At 40.8% G+C, this 14072-nt stretch overlaps 1 protein-coding gene across 1 annotated transcript in view; it reads right to left on the bottom strand.

Moving 5' to 3' along the window:
- Positions 1 to 5851: 5851 nt before the first annotated feature.
- Positions 5852 to 14072, bottom strand: part of SIIL (sucrase-isomaltase, intestinal-like) — a 47209-nt gene continuing 38988 nt past the window's right edge. The window contains exons 17-21 of the mRNA XM_015275757.4: positions 13318 to 13448; positions 12434 to 12522; positions 11807 to 11856; positions 8767 to 8925; positions 5852 to 6008 (exon numbers count right to left, since the gene is read on the bottom strand). Of these exons, the coding sequence (XP_015131243.3) occupies positions 5949 to 6008; positions 8767 to 8925; positions 11807 to 11856; positions 12434 to 12522; positions 13318 to 13448 (489 nt within the window). The 3' untranslated portion in view covers positions 5852 to 5948. The remainder of the gene's footprint in view (positions 6009 to 8766; positions 8926 to 11806; positions 11857 to 12433; positions 12523 to 13317; positions 13449 to 14072) is intronic.

Below are 14072 nucleotides of genomic sequence, written 5' to 3'. Positions count from 1 at the left end.
ATAATAACAACTACACAGAAGATAAATTTCTTACTATCTCTAAATTAGCATCTTCTATTTTCTAGAAGTAGAAAAAAAAGAAAGCATTTGTGCTTGAAGGGGTGGATTTTGAGATCTTCTAATAAGATAATTATTGCTTTTTAAGGTTCAGCAGGAGATATACTTATTGTGCTCAATGATGGCTCTATTAAGAACACAGAGCCAGATAAACAACAGTGTCTTGCCTCACAGGATGTCTAAGCAATCTGGAGCAGCAAAAGAAGGAACAGCAGAGTAGGCAAAAGTGAGAGACAAACCGCTCTCCTTGGAGGCTGAACACAGTAAAACAAAGGGCTGCTAAAGAGCATTTCAAGTAGGTTAATGAAACTATGTCACCAGTACCTGTAACACGTACGGTACTGTATATTTTACAGACCTGTGAGCATCGTTAAAGCAGAAAATAAGTCATGTTTAAAAGGATATCCTTCACTAAGTCATGTCTCAATACTAGCTGATCTGACCTCTGCCCCTCAAAACAGAGTACCATAATGGTATTATAGATGTAACATTAAGAATCATAAAAGTTGATTTGCTATCCCAGAGAAATTAGAATTAGCATGCTAAGCTAAGTTAATAAAGAAGAAGGAGAAGCACTCTTTGAAGCAGAAGCATGTAATACTCTATTGGAAGCTCTGTGTTCACCTCACTTCTCCCGTAACGGGGCTGAAAGTTGTTCAGATTTCAGAAATGAATTCTCAGAGGGCAAAAAGGCAATGCATTTTCTAGTACTTCCTAATGGATGAGGAGGAGCTCAGACAATATCAGGAAGCCCAAATTTCTCTGTAAATATTTTCTTCTGATTTCTTCCCCACCCCCTCTCATCATTTTTATTAATCTGTAGGAAAAACTGCAGATTGAATTTTTCAAGCTGTATGAGCTGCTGGGCTCAGTTTAGCCTGGAAGCTGATGTTTACCTTTGAAATCAGTACAAAGCAACAGGAGCAAATTGAAGAGCTAAGGCTTGGGGCTGTAGAGCCGGTATCTACCCCATACGCTTCATGGCAGATTTACTTCCATATAGCCCAAATGCTCTGCGATGGCTGCAGTGCACTGCATGCTATCCTGGAGCACCTGCTCTGGTTGAGTTCCATGTGAAAGAAATTCCCTTCATACGATGCCAGACCGAAGTGTAGTAAATGGGGACCAGCAGGAGGTTCACTTCAAAAGCTCATCTGAACAAAAATGCTGGTACAGGTGAACCTATGTCACAAACATCACTTGCAGAGAAGTCACTGAAATTCTATGGGTGACTCAAAATATTGAATGTACCCCTTCAGACTATTTCAAGTTACGAATGCAGGCAAACATTTTATATGATGTCTGTTTCATAATTCCCCTCTAAATCCTATGTAAAACTTCCTGTTATTCTATTTTTATGACCAGCTTAACATGAACATTTAATGCGCAAGTGTATTTTATGAGTGTATAAATAACTGCTTTTTCAAAACAAGGCTCAAATGTGTAGCTGCAGGTGATTCACTACGAAGGAAATTCAGAAACACACATAAGACATAAAAAATATGGTTGTCTGGTAAGTGTACACAAAAGAAGGTTCATCCATCTATAAAAGAGCTCTTGAAGACATGTCTGCCCTCTTCAGATTGTTGTTTCATGGTTTGAAGTTCCCTTCAGATGCTGAAAAACAAAAGGGGCTCATTCAGATAGGTCAGCAGACCCCAGCATCTCCCTGTAAGCACTGTATTTACTTTCATGGTTTTTCATCTCCACAGTAATTGTACACATTGTGAGTTGGAGTTTCTCAGACGCCTTCTCCCTTTCTACCTTCTAAACCTTTATCATCACATGAAGCAGATTGAGAAATAATAAAGCGCCATGTAGTTCATGCATGATATTATTCTCTTTTATGTATTACTAAAAAAAAAAAAATTGTTTCTTCTCTACCATAAAGTATAATACCTCCAGCTGCTTGATCTAAAAACACTTCAGTCACAAGGAAGTGCTCTTTTGTCTTTGCCAACTTGGCAGTGGCTCCTAGCTGTTATCCTTTCAGACTTTTCCTATTGAAAAAAAATAGAGGATTATTGCATGTATCTTAAAAACTACTGTGGAAAGCTTTATGTGTATGCACATAAGTATACATATAGAGACAAATTATCATACTTTTTATCCCAGTTTTTCTCAGAATTATTCTCCAGTACAAGTAATCAAGTGGTGAAAGAAATGATCGATACTGATTTGAAGAGTAGAGAACTGCCTCAGATAAACGTAGAGCAGGAAACCATGGCAAGACTGAGCAGAACCCAGTGATCATGCAGGGTTGAAGACAGGCTCTGGAGAAGGCAGCTAGCAATTGGCAGGATATTTCTTGTGACAGTTTTGTTGTAGATCACAGGTATCCCATGAAAGAAACGCCTCACTTGATGGACATTGTTGTCTAATCACTCCTGATGATGAAAAGCTCAGCCAGGAACCAATGGGACACCAAGGAGTAAAAGTATGGGGGGTGAAATACTGAACAGCCTTTCTGCTGCAGCCAGATGTGAGTTTGATAGCACCCCAGGACGCCCCGCTCGGCAGCGCTCTGTGGGCCGCGCTCTGTCACCAAGCACAGCAATGTAAAGGAGAAGGTTGAACTTCACAGCATTTTTCCATTTCAGAAGGAGCTCCTTCATGCAACAAACAACCCCTGGATTTGCAGCAGTTTGTACAAGGTCAGTGGCACGTACAGCATGAGCACATTCCCATCATCACCCCTACATACATGTGCTCCCGGCAAAAAAAAGCCCTGAGTGTCTCCTTTCCTCAGACATGTGCTCACTTCGCCTTCCTTTCACAATCCTCCAAGCAACAGAACCTTCAAAATGAATTAAGCATTCAAAATATATTACACGTCTGAGTTCGCCAAACAGCCGATTATACCAATGGCATTTTAAGATCTTAGTAACTGTGCAGAGGCCTCTGAAAGCGCTGACTTGTCGCAGAAATTCTAATGTTTTCCAAAAACCTACAAAACACCCCTTTCGTTCTTCATAACTGCAAACCCCAGAGTGATTGCTGTGATCAGTTGATATGACACAGACTAAGAATACAGTTTTTAAAAAATCCTGAATTATTGAGCAAACGTATTTCTTTCAGAAAAGCATTCATTTCTCATTTAAAAATCTCTGCTACAAGAAAATTCACCACAGCTCATGACAAGCTGTTCCAACAGTTAAAATGTCAGCCCCAGAATTTGTCTGGTTTCATTAACAGACACTGGAGCTCACCTTTGCTAGTTTAAACAGCTTCTGACATCAGATTTTGGGTCCTTGGTGCTCTCCTTGGAAGACACATTTTCCAGTCCTTCCAAAAGTTTTGTGTTTTGTCTCTGCATTAACTTGTTTTTTCAGTATATCCCATGAATTTCTGGCACCAGGATGTGTCACAGCAAGGTAGGAGCAGTCCAACACAGAAACAAACATCTCTGCCTTCACTTATCTGTATACCTGAGATTGCTCTTCCTATTTTTTAATTAAAATTTGCATTGGAAACTCATTCCCTGGTGGTCATCCAACCGGATCCCAAATGTTCTCTAATGTGTCTTTGCTCTACCACTGCCCCTAATGGCATGATCTTAGTGGTCAGTGTGATTCCCTCTGTTCTCTTTACGGTTCTGTGAGGAAGAAGCCTGGAATTAAGTGGGTTTTGAAACAGAAATTAAGATTTTCTCTTTGTAGAACTCCTTCAAGTTTGGAAGGACTCAGCTGTAGGTTCTTACAGCTAACGAAGGCAGGCTGGAGAAAGAAGCTGGCTGCTGTCACTTTAAGTCCCAGCCAGAGAAGTTCTCTCTCTACTGAAGATTTGTATCTATAACAAATTTAATCCGCCTATACCAACACTTGGGAAAGTTCATTTTTAATCTAACCTAATCTATAAAGATGATGAAATATTTGGTTGCGGATTCTTGGATCCAGCTCACGTCACTTTTAACACCTACTCTGCTTTTTTTTTTTTTTTTTTTTTTTGGTCTGTCTTTATCCTTTTCTCAAAAGCAAAACAGAAAGAAACAGTTGAGATGGGAAAGAACATGAAATACAGCCAGAACTACAAAAAGTAGATCTACAATTACACCTGCAGCTCAGTGCTCTGAGAGGATGAATAGCCAGATAAACACGCACACACGTACAAACACTATTTTTCTTTGAAGGTCCTAAATCAAATGCCAACCAATGGCTGTCTTGCTTATTTTTATGAAATAAATGTGTAATCAGAGCCCAGGGTGGATGGTTTATAGATCGGTCATTTCCTGGTGTGTTCACTGGTGCTACAAGGAGCGAGAGAACAAGAAAGGGATAAAATCCAGGTTGTAATACAAGCCTGAGTAGCACATCAGTGCTGTTAGGAGTGTGTTTTTCTGATCTTATTTCATTTAAAAGTATATGAAATTGCTAGGTTAGTCACTGATTTCACAGAAAGCCAGTGAGCATCAGCTGCCATCATGAAGTTATGCTGCAAGGGCTCTCGACGGAGTTGACCTCTCCTCTCAGCCACATCAGTGCTTGAGTTCCTGCACCAATCTCCTCTCTACACTTTTTTCCACACTGTCAGGCACATTAGAGGCAAACTCTCCTCACTGAACACACACATGTGCACCAAAACAACCCAAAATCCCGTCCAGGGAGGTCTTCTGTGATGTTCAGCATCAGCTCTCCCTCTGAGCTGATCCCTCTCCTGAGCTGACATCCTCAGCCTGGTGGCATTTTTTTGCTTGTAGAGGGAAATATAGGGGCAGAGATGGGTGCTTCTTTGGTGCAGTCTTTGCAAAGATCATGCTCAAGGGGAGGGTCAGCCTTAGTTTTCCCCATCTGTGCCACACTGTCAAGCTATCTGTGCCAAGCAGCACTGAGCTTTCTGGTGTGAAGCTCTGCCATGGTACAGACACATCTCTGGGTCTTCAGAGTTATGCAGCAGGTGCTACTTGGATTATGTTTTACAGTCTTGTGCAAGAAGGATGGTTGTCACATCCATCTCCTCAGATCAGCTTTCAACCCACTGCCCATACTCTGATCTTCCTCAGTCATCCCTCACCATCTTCATCTCTGCCTGTCTGTAGTATCTCATCACGCTGCAGCCAACAAATGCTCTAAGGAGATCCAGGCCTTCAAATTTCACTGCAAGACCCAGCTCACTCTGACAAAAGCAACCTTTTACCAGTCAGACACAGCTGTGTTTGTTCTGCAGCAAACAGGAAATGGGAAATGGTAAAAATAATGCTTTAACTTATAGCTAAAAGTGTCGGAACAGTGGGGTTTGTGAAGCTCTGGCCCAGCCATAGTGTGGATCCCCTGATGTCATTGGAGGTTTGCCTTGGAGGGGAAGCAACCATATGTGTGGTAAGAAACCCCCACACTGGAAGAAGTCTCCAAAGAGAACCAGATTCTCAAAAGAAATCTTCCAACTTTTCAACCAATTCTAACTGTAATGTCTGGATCCTGAGATGTACCCAAGCAACGTTTATGGCAATACAGGAGCATGGAAAACGTGCTGAAAGCGAGTGGTCTCTGCAGCTGTAGACTTCGTAGTCTGGGATTATTGCCTGATGTAAATCAGCCAGTAAATGGCAGATTCTATTTTATATCATAAAAGCAGATTAAGCAGGTCAAAGCAGATACATGTGCCCCAACCCGAGGAGAGATGTGTCTCACAGTCATTCTTGGCCTCCCCAAGGACAGGGCGTGTGACTTATGTGAGTTATGCTGTCTGTCCAGCTGTTTGGGTTTTTGTTTGTGGCAATGCTCACTAATTACTGTTAAAATTGTATTTGAGAAATACTGAATTACAAATAATACACAGGAAAATAGCAGACAAAAGGTGCATCAGTTACATTTTAATGGCCAAATGCTTCTTTACATTAAAATCAAATAAGGTCAACATCTGAGGGCCAAGGATGTCAGCGTTTTCTAAACATTTTAATAAATTGCCAGGTTGAGTTCATGAGTAAGTGGGGCAGAAATCCCCAAAACGAGTTTCTGTGGAAAAAAAAAGACAAAAAAATAGTGAACAATCTTAGGTTAACTTAAGAAAGACCATCAGAAAACAAGAAGAGATATTGGGCTTAGACCTTCACGATTCCCTCAAACGCATCTGATAGGCAAAACTCTGACCTGATGGCAGCATCCAATTGAACATCCCTTTTAGAAATTCAGCAACAGCTTAATATTAATTAGTAACATGAATTAGATATTACATTATATATATGATACCTGTCTCTCTCTCTCTGTATTAAATTTGAGGTATTTTATGCTACCCACATAATTTCCATTTTCACTTCTTCACCAGTTTTCATTGTTACATTTCACAATTAATTATCTCTTAAAATGCATGATATCCATTTGAACCTCTTAGCTACTTCTTTGCCCACCCACAAGTTCACATGAATGTGACCCTAAGAGTCTGTGCTTAGATCACTTCTTCAAAGTGTGCAATATTTTCATCTTCGCTCACGAACAGACCTCCACCACGACTTGACCAGCAGGAAGTCCCTTTCCTGAATAATTTGCCTTGTACTCAAACTCAGAGCCAGATTCAGACAAAAATGCTGCAGCTCCACCCAAACCTTAACCAAAAAAGCACTGGGAGGACAGACAGGCTGCCCCAGCCTGGGCTTCTGCTCCTCAGCAGACGAAACACGGAAGAAAAAGGACAGTGTTCCTATACAAAGGCCATTTCATTTTCAGCAGGAGCTTGGTTCACAGAACTGCTCCTCCAGCATTGCTGCTGGGGTGACAGGAGAGTTCCTGTGGCTTTCAGGGCACAGTACTACCAGGGGAAAAAAAGATAAACATTCCTAATAATAGGAGGATTCCATGATATTACAAATGTCAGGGTAGCGCTGCATGAACCGGAGAGAAAGAAGTGGCTTATTACTAAGCAAACTGCTTCTATTTATATACAAAAAAAAAACTATGGCTCAATTATGCACTTAAACACTGCTTTTAGGCAAATTTGCTTTCTGTAATGCAAAAGCAATACAGTAGAAGTACTACTTCCTACTATCCCCCTTCAAACAGTACAGTCCTTGTGCTTGTTAGACTATTATGCAGCATGTAATCTCATTAAGCCTGTGAGAAAGTGGCAAATTTGCCATTTAGAATTCATTGTTCATTGTTGTTTTTTTTTTTTTTTTTTAATTTCAGGAGTTGTAACTTTTCATATCTAAACCCAGGCTGCTAATGCTTTTGGGGTTGGTTTTTTTGAGAGAGAGAGACTCGTGAGAGGTTTATAGGCAACAGCATTACAATGGCTATACAGGAATGATGGGAGAGGTTGGACATCTCTTATAGTTGTGAGAAGAATGTATTTAACTAATCTGGGTTACTGTTTAATTTAAATGTATTAAATTTTGTTCAGGTTGGACTTCTGCTCCAGCAGCCTGGTGGCTTTTTCCAGTGGTATTTAAAGTAATCACAAAGTCACAAAGATCACCTTTTGTGCTTTAATCAAATTTTAAACGATACTTCTGTGAGAAGCTTTATACTCTTTCTTAATCATCTTTTTTATGTTCTGCTGTTAGTGTGCAGTTATCATCTGGATCTCTGAGATTGGTGCTTTTGAGCATGTCTCAATGGAGTGTTTTCTTTACCCTGCCACATTTATGTTGCTTTCATCTTGCTTAGAGGCAGTTTGGCTGTTAAACAATTTCTTCCCTGGAGGTAAGACTGATTACACTTATTTTATGACATTGTCTTTGAAAGTGAGTTTTTTATGATTTTCCGTGGCAGAAATTTATTCAGCAATTTTCTTCCTTTACAGATTTCTTCAATAAAATAAATGTTAGAACCAAGTTTATATAATGAGGATCATGCTTCGATTACAAATAAACTTGAATCATTAGGACTAATAAGTAGAGTAAAAGATGTGATATCCACAGTTCGTTGCCTCAGCTCTGCATCTTAGAGCAATGAGACAGTGATCAGTGCTACGCAGCGCTAATGCTGGGAGTTCCCTAGGCTCAGACCTGAGCACCACATGCATTTCAGCTTGAGGGCTGGTGACACATAGGGGACAAGTGACCAGAGACAGGGAATTTTACTCAGTGTTGCTCTTTTTCTCTATTCTTCCATGGTAAAGGAAATTGGAACTGTGCGTTAGGGCTGTCCTGCCCATCCCCTCTGCAGCATGTTGTTGCTGACACTAAAGAGGAAGCACAGTACAGTCAAGCCATGCATGCTGACCTGGGATGCTGAGGCTGGACAGGTGATTTCTCACTTTCAGACACTGAAACTGCAGCTGTTGTCTCACTGCTGTAACAACTTCCTTGGGAACTCAAACACACACAGCACAGGTTTGCCTTTCTTTCCTCTGATGGCAGGGAGGTGCTCAGTAGAGCCAGCCCCTCTGCATTCATTTTTGGATGCCAAGTATTTGTACAAAAGTATCTCCACCAGCTCTCTTCAGTAACTGATTAATAATTTTGACAGGTTTTCTCATTTTATCAGAATGATAATAGTGCCCACAGAACAGGCAACATCTCTCCTAGTTTGTGGAAGTATATCTTCTTTTCATTATTTTTTAGCTTAAAAAGTGAGAAAGAGCGTAGATGTAATAACAAAGGTTCAAGTTCCCCACAACAACTTTTTCTGTACTGTTTTTTTTTTTCCTAAAATTCAGACTGTTGTACTTAATCTCCGCTTATACTTGAATTTGTAAAAGTTGATGAGAAACTGCTACTCGTTGACTATTCCCACTCCCCTAGGATTTTTCATAATTCCTCAGCACAGCTCTTACCCCATTCAGCTCATAGGAGAAGGCATCTCTACGGACAGCCCCTCCGTTCACAGCAACAGCATGAGGTCTCAGTTTCAGGCCAAGAATGGTGATTTTGTTGTACTTCAGAGAGTCAGCCCCTCGGTAACCATTTTTAAGTATTTCTGTCTTCAGGTGTCCCTTCAAAAAAAAACAAAACACAGAACATTTTAGGGCCATCGCATCTCTTTGGAGGTGACCAACTGTGTGCCACTACTGGTGTAGTATCATTTTTGTCAACCAACATATAGAATGTCTTCCAGTGTTGAGAAAGAAGTATGAGAACATAAAGGAAAATTTTCACATAGAAGGGTTTTGTGCATCGTTGTAAGCTAACAAAGAAACAAAATAGCATTTACAGCATTCATCTGGAATTTTCTTCAGCCTGTTTTCCTACTTGTAATCAATGCAAATTTGGTTCTTGTACCCAATTACAGGGTACAGTAGCATACGCAAAGCCAAAATCCAGATACAGAGATTCAATTAGTGACTTTGAGATAGATTTTATCAACACCAGCAACTGCTTTAAATGATTACCATCTTCCACATGCATCACTTGCTAGATATTTTGCCTCTATTCTATGTCCTACATCTCCACAGTGCCTGCTAGGAATTTTTGATATACATATTCCAGACCTAAGGACACTGCAGGAATACAGCATGTTCACAGAGCTGTGTTTGTTCTGCTTCTAATTCACAGTATATCATGTGTTTAGGGATGAACCAAGAGGATGTACAAAGTGATTAAACAAATTCATTTGGACCACCAGTGACAGTAATTTCCCATATAAGCAATGAAGAGGAATCATTGCATTTGTTATGTGATCAAAGTTGTTAAGGAAATAAAGATGAACTACACTGCTCAGGAAATGAAGAACTGCTATGCAATCATAACTTTTTAAAAACATGCCAAGGAGAAGCCCATGATGAAATCTTTTGTGTAAATTAGCTTGTGTAATTTCAATGGTGCATGGTGAAAGGGTGAGCAGGTCCAGATCTACCCTTCTCCAAGGCCTTGGAGAGACAGAAAGGTGGTAATCCAGGAATTCTAGTGACTTTATCCTCCCTAAGCACCTAGCATGATTAAAGCAATTGCCCTGGGTTCAATTTGAAGCAAGGAACTTTGTGGGTATCACTCAAAGCCCTGTAAATGTAGTACACAAGCCAGTCCTGGAGCTGAGGCCAGCAGCCAGGACTTTCTCCTGTACTTCTGAGCACCAGTCATGACTTCTTTTTCTTGCCATCTTGCTCTAGTGCTATAAAATCTCTTTATCAATTTATTCAAACGTTTTTATCCCTTAAAATTGGACCTGCTTTTCAAAAGAACTCATATATTTTTCTAAGCCCGTAGTTTTAACACGAGGCAGCTTGACTCAGGTCACTTGGCCATCAGGAGTATCGAAAGGAAGGTGTCAAGTGAGTTAAAGCACCTACTGCAGCGAGGTAGTACGCAAGAGCAGATGTCAAGAACTATTCTCTAAGGCTTAAGTGCCTGCACTAATCCCAAATTCTCCTTTGCATGTCTCAATTGTTTAAATGAAAATATAAAAGAGAGGGTCTAACCCTGCAGCTGTTACCTACAAAACTCTGAACAGGATCCAGAGTAAATGTTGTCAAATCAGACCTTATCAGTTAATCTCTGAGGGTCCAAAACATTGTCCTTTCTAAAAGCAGAGGTCATTAAACTATTCATCCATAATTTTTTAAGGATATAGAATTCTGCAACATACAGCGAGGTGCTCACACGTTTCTCCTATTTCTGCAATTTGCTATTTGAGATGGACTTTTTTCTTTATAAACATATAATAAAAAATTGACATTCGAGATTATTGGAATGCAGATAGGGACTTCAGTCTTGGATTTACAACAGAAGTCAAATATGAGCAATGAGAAATGGAAAAGCCAGTGAATCAACAATCTAATTTGCACAGACCAGAATTTAATATAAAACTGGATATTGTTTTTTTTTCTGTAGCCTCCCTGCAATAAATTACTATACACAGACTACAGAAAGCTGAAGTGATTTTTCTTCCTTTTTGCAGTTGAAATATCCACCCCCCCTTTTCTTTTTTAAGAGGAAGAAGTGTTTTTTCATGATAAGTCAAGAAGAAAATAAATTCAAAATGAAATTTAAATTCTAAACAAGCAGCATTACTTCCCCAGAAATACCTCACGTACATACAAGACTTCATAACAAAACCCATTGGCTTACTCCTACTTGTTCTCTCTCCCAGAGGAGACACATTCTAAGAGTAATATCATCATAAGTATTTACATGATTTTACCCCTCTGAAGATTTTCTGTAGACTACTTACGTGAAAACTGTGCCACAGCGTATGCAAACAATGGAGTTGTAGATGAGATATAATTTGTATAGATTGCTGAAGTAGGTTAAGATTCTCTTCAAGAACTCCCACAACTTGCTGTCATGCACTTAATGAGCTTCCAGTGGGTTCATTTTATAGTGCTTTTCTGGGTTGAAGCCCAGGCTGATGGGTTTTTCTATTCAGCTTTCTCAGGACATGGCTGAGAAGCGAACTGTGCATGGAAGGCAGCGTTGCTCTGACTCTGGGCTACACAAAGGATCTGCCAGCACCATGGGCTGCAGGTGGTTTGCTGAACTACTCCATGGGGTAATCCATGCAACAGAAAATACAAGCTTGATGTGATCAAAGCTAAAACATTGATGCCCTCTCCTACCCATAAAATAAAAAGTGCTGGCAGCAGGAAGGCAAGGAAAAGGACCCCCATATCCAGAAGATGCAACTCAAGAAAAATATCTGAGCTGAAAAATTTCAAATTCATATCACACCGGGGATGTTAATGGTGTGTCACTAGGACAGTCAATGAGGCAAACACAAAACTGCAGCCTCATGGTTGTAGCTGTCTACAAATGAGAGTATGAGGTAAGTTGCCAGTTTAAAAAGCCAAGCTATAAGGAAAATGCTATTCAGAGGAAAGTTAAATACCAGTGCGTTACAGCAGCTACAAGTATGTAGGTATTGTGTGCATTGCTACTTACTGCGCTGAATGTATATTTAGCCAAGAAGTAGTTTTCATTTTCAATAGTATCTGTCAAAACACAGAACAAGGAGGATTGATATCAAGAAAGAGAGAAAAATCCATGAGCAGTTCACATTAATTGTAGCGAGTGGCTTATGTCTCACAAAGAGGACTTGTGGGTTGTTTAATCTCCTCCAGTCTTCTTATTGTCAGCTTTGCTGCCCTTTTGAGCACAGCAGCCATTTCCAGTGTTGAAACATCATATGGGTTGGAAGGGACCTCTGGAGATCATCGAGTCCAACACCCTGCTAAAGCAGGTTCTCTACAGGAGGCTGCACAGGTAAGTGTCCAGGTGGGTTTGAATATCTCCAGAGAAGGAGACCACAGCTTCTCTGGGAAGCTTGTTCCAGTGGTACATTCCCTTAAAGTAAGGAAGTTTTTCAAGCTCAGGTGGAACTTCCTGGATCCTCCCTTTCTGTGATGTACTGTATCTCAGCCTTCCAGAGCACTCTGCTGCCACCCTGGATGTTCAGCCCCAGGACAGCTCCCCGGCTATGTACAGCAATAGTCAGTGCTTTTGAACTGCTGGGAAGGCAGCCAAGGGGGGCCCTGTGTGTAGGCCCTGTTTATGGGAAACCAAACTCACCGATGGAATCACCATCATCCCAGAAGAGGGACCCAGAAGCTTCTCCGTGCTCATCCAGGGCGATAATGAGCCCAAATGGGTTCAGACGGCTGTTGGCAAACACATAGAAGAGACATCAGTACAAGCTTCTGGCCACCATCCTTTAAGCATTATTTAACAAAAACTCTGAACACAATTATTTCTAATTTCAAGGTTACAAAAAGGGCCACACAGACAAATAACCTAAAACAGGTCTTGAAATCATGATGAAAACTTATCTTGCCTTGTTTAATTGAAGTGCAAAAATTCCTACCTTTCAAGTGATGGGATGGCCAAGTTCCCCTACTCTCAAGGCCTCACATACAACAACCAGGTGGCCTAGGAGGTGGCCGGTCACTGAGGCTACCTCCCTGTGGGCTGGCCTGGGTTCCATATGGAGCTGTTCCCTCCCCTCCTGCTCCCTTGGCCTCTCAGCATGGATCAACCTGAGGCCAGCATGTAAGCATTGGTGTGGGGACACAGTCTTCCTCAAGAGAGATCTAAGCATCTCCATCTTGCCTGTGGCGTTTGATAAATTCAGCCAAGGACAAGAGGTTTGCATTTTCCCCTTGCATATGTTTCCTGTGGATGGCTGACAGCTGGTCAGTATAGCAGCAAGACGTGCAAAGCTTCTCCCAGCAAAGCTGTAGAGTTTCAGCTGTGCAAGCAATGACGTGAATCACCTCCAGGGTGACTTTAATCCAACAGAGCAAGGGGTGGGATAAAAATACAGTGTTTATCAGCTGGGAGGTCATCTGGAAGTTGCACATAGCCTCTCTTTTCATTTTTTTTTTATTGCCTTGTGGCTGGCTGTGGGTCTGACCCACAGTGCTGTTTCTGAGAGCAGACAAGGATCATGACTTTACCTCTTGGTAGTTGTTGAGGCTGGAGCCTGTTCTGGCAGAATATGGCCTCCGCGGATGAACAGAGGGATCTTGTTCAGTGGGGCGTAGACAGTAGCATATGTCTTGTGCCAAGTACTTGGTATTTTCCTACCCTACCATAAAAATTGATGCAGTTAAAAAAAAAATGCAAAACTGGGCAATAATGTCATAATATATTGCTTGAAAAAAGACCAAGGGATATATTTTCATCTCAAATACACCGGTTTGTCTCAAATAGAGACAAAAAGAGATTTCAGGAGTGTTATTCCAGTTCCCTTTTTTTGAACATGAAAGAGAATTTAGCCCCTGCAGTGATGCATATGCATGAAGACACAACCATCATGAATGAAAGACAGCAAATCGTCTTTAAAAATGGTATCATTACTCTGTATGATGTGGATAGAAAAAAAAAAGGAAAAACTCATCAAGGCACAAAGCAAAAAGCAAAAGAAGCCTTTGCTTCCTCTTTTTATGCATATGGAAACTGTCACATTTCAGTGTAAGGTGAGTGATTCATAATCACTGGGGAATGTAAACTGTACGTTTTTCTTCTCTTTTAAGGACAAGCCTTTCCTATTACACTCAGAGATGGAAACTCATATAGATGTTGGCAAATGGAATTAATCCCCTCCATCATTTCTTTCTGTTTTAATCCCTCCAAACCAGGTGTTGGTAGAGTAGGTCACAACAGGGCTTGGCTCCTGCCCTCTGTCAATGGTAATTACAGCTTGTGGTTA

The sequence above is a fragment of the Gallus gallus genome, chromosome 1 (genome assembly GCF_016699485.2).
Source record: "Gallus gallus isolate bGalGal1 chromosome 1, bGalGal1.mat.broiler.GRCg7b, whole genome shotgun sequence".
NCBI lineage: Eukaryota > Metazoa > Chordata > Aves > Galliformes > Phasianidae > Gallus > Gallus gallus.
The sequence above is the reverse complement of the archived record's forward strand: the minus strand, read 5'-3'. Positions and strand labels throughout refer to the sequence as shown.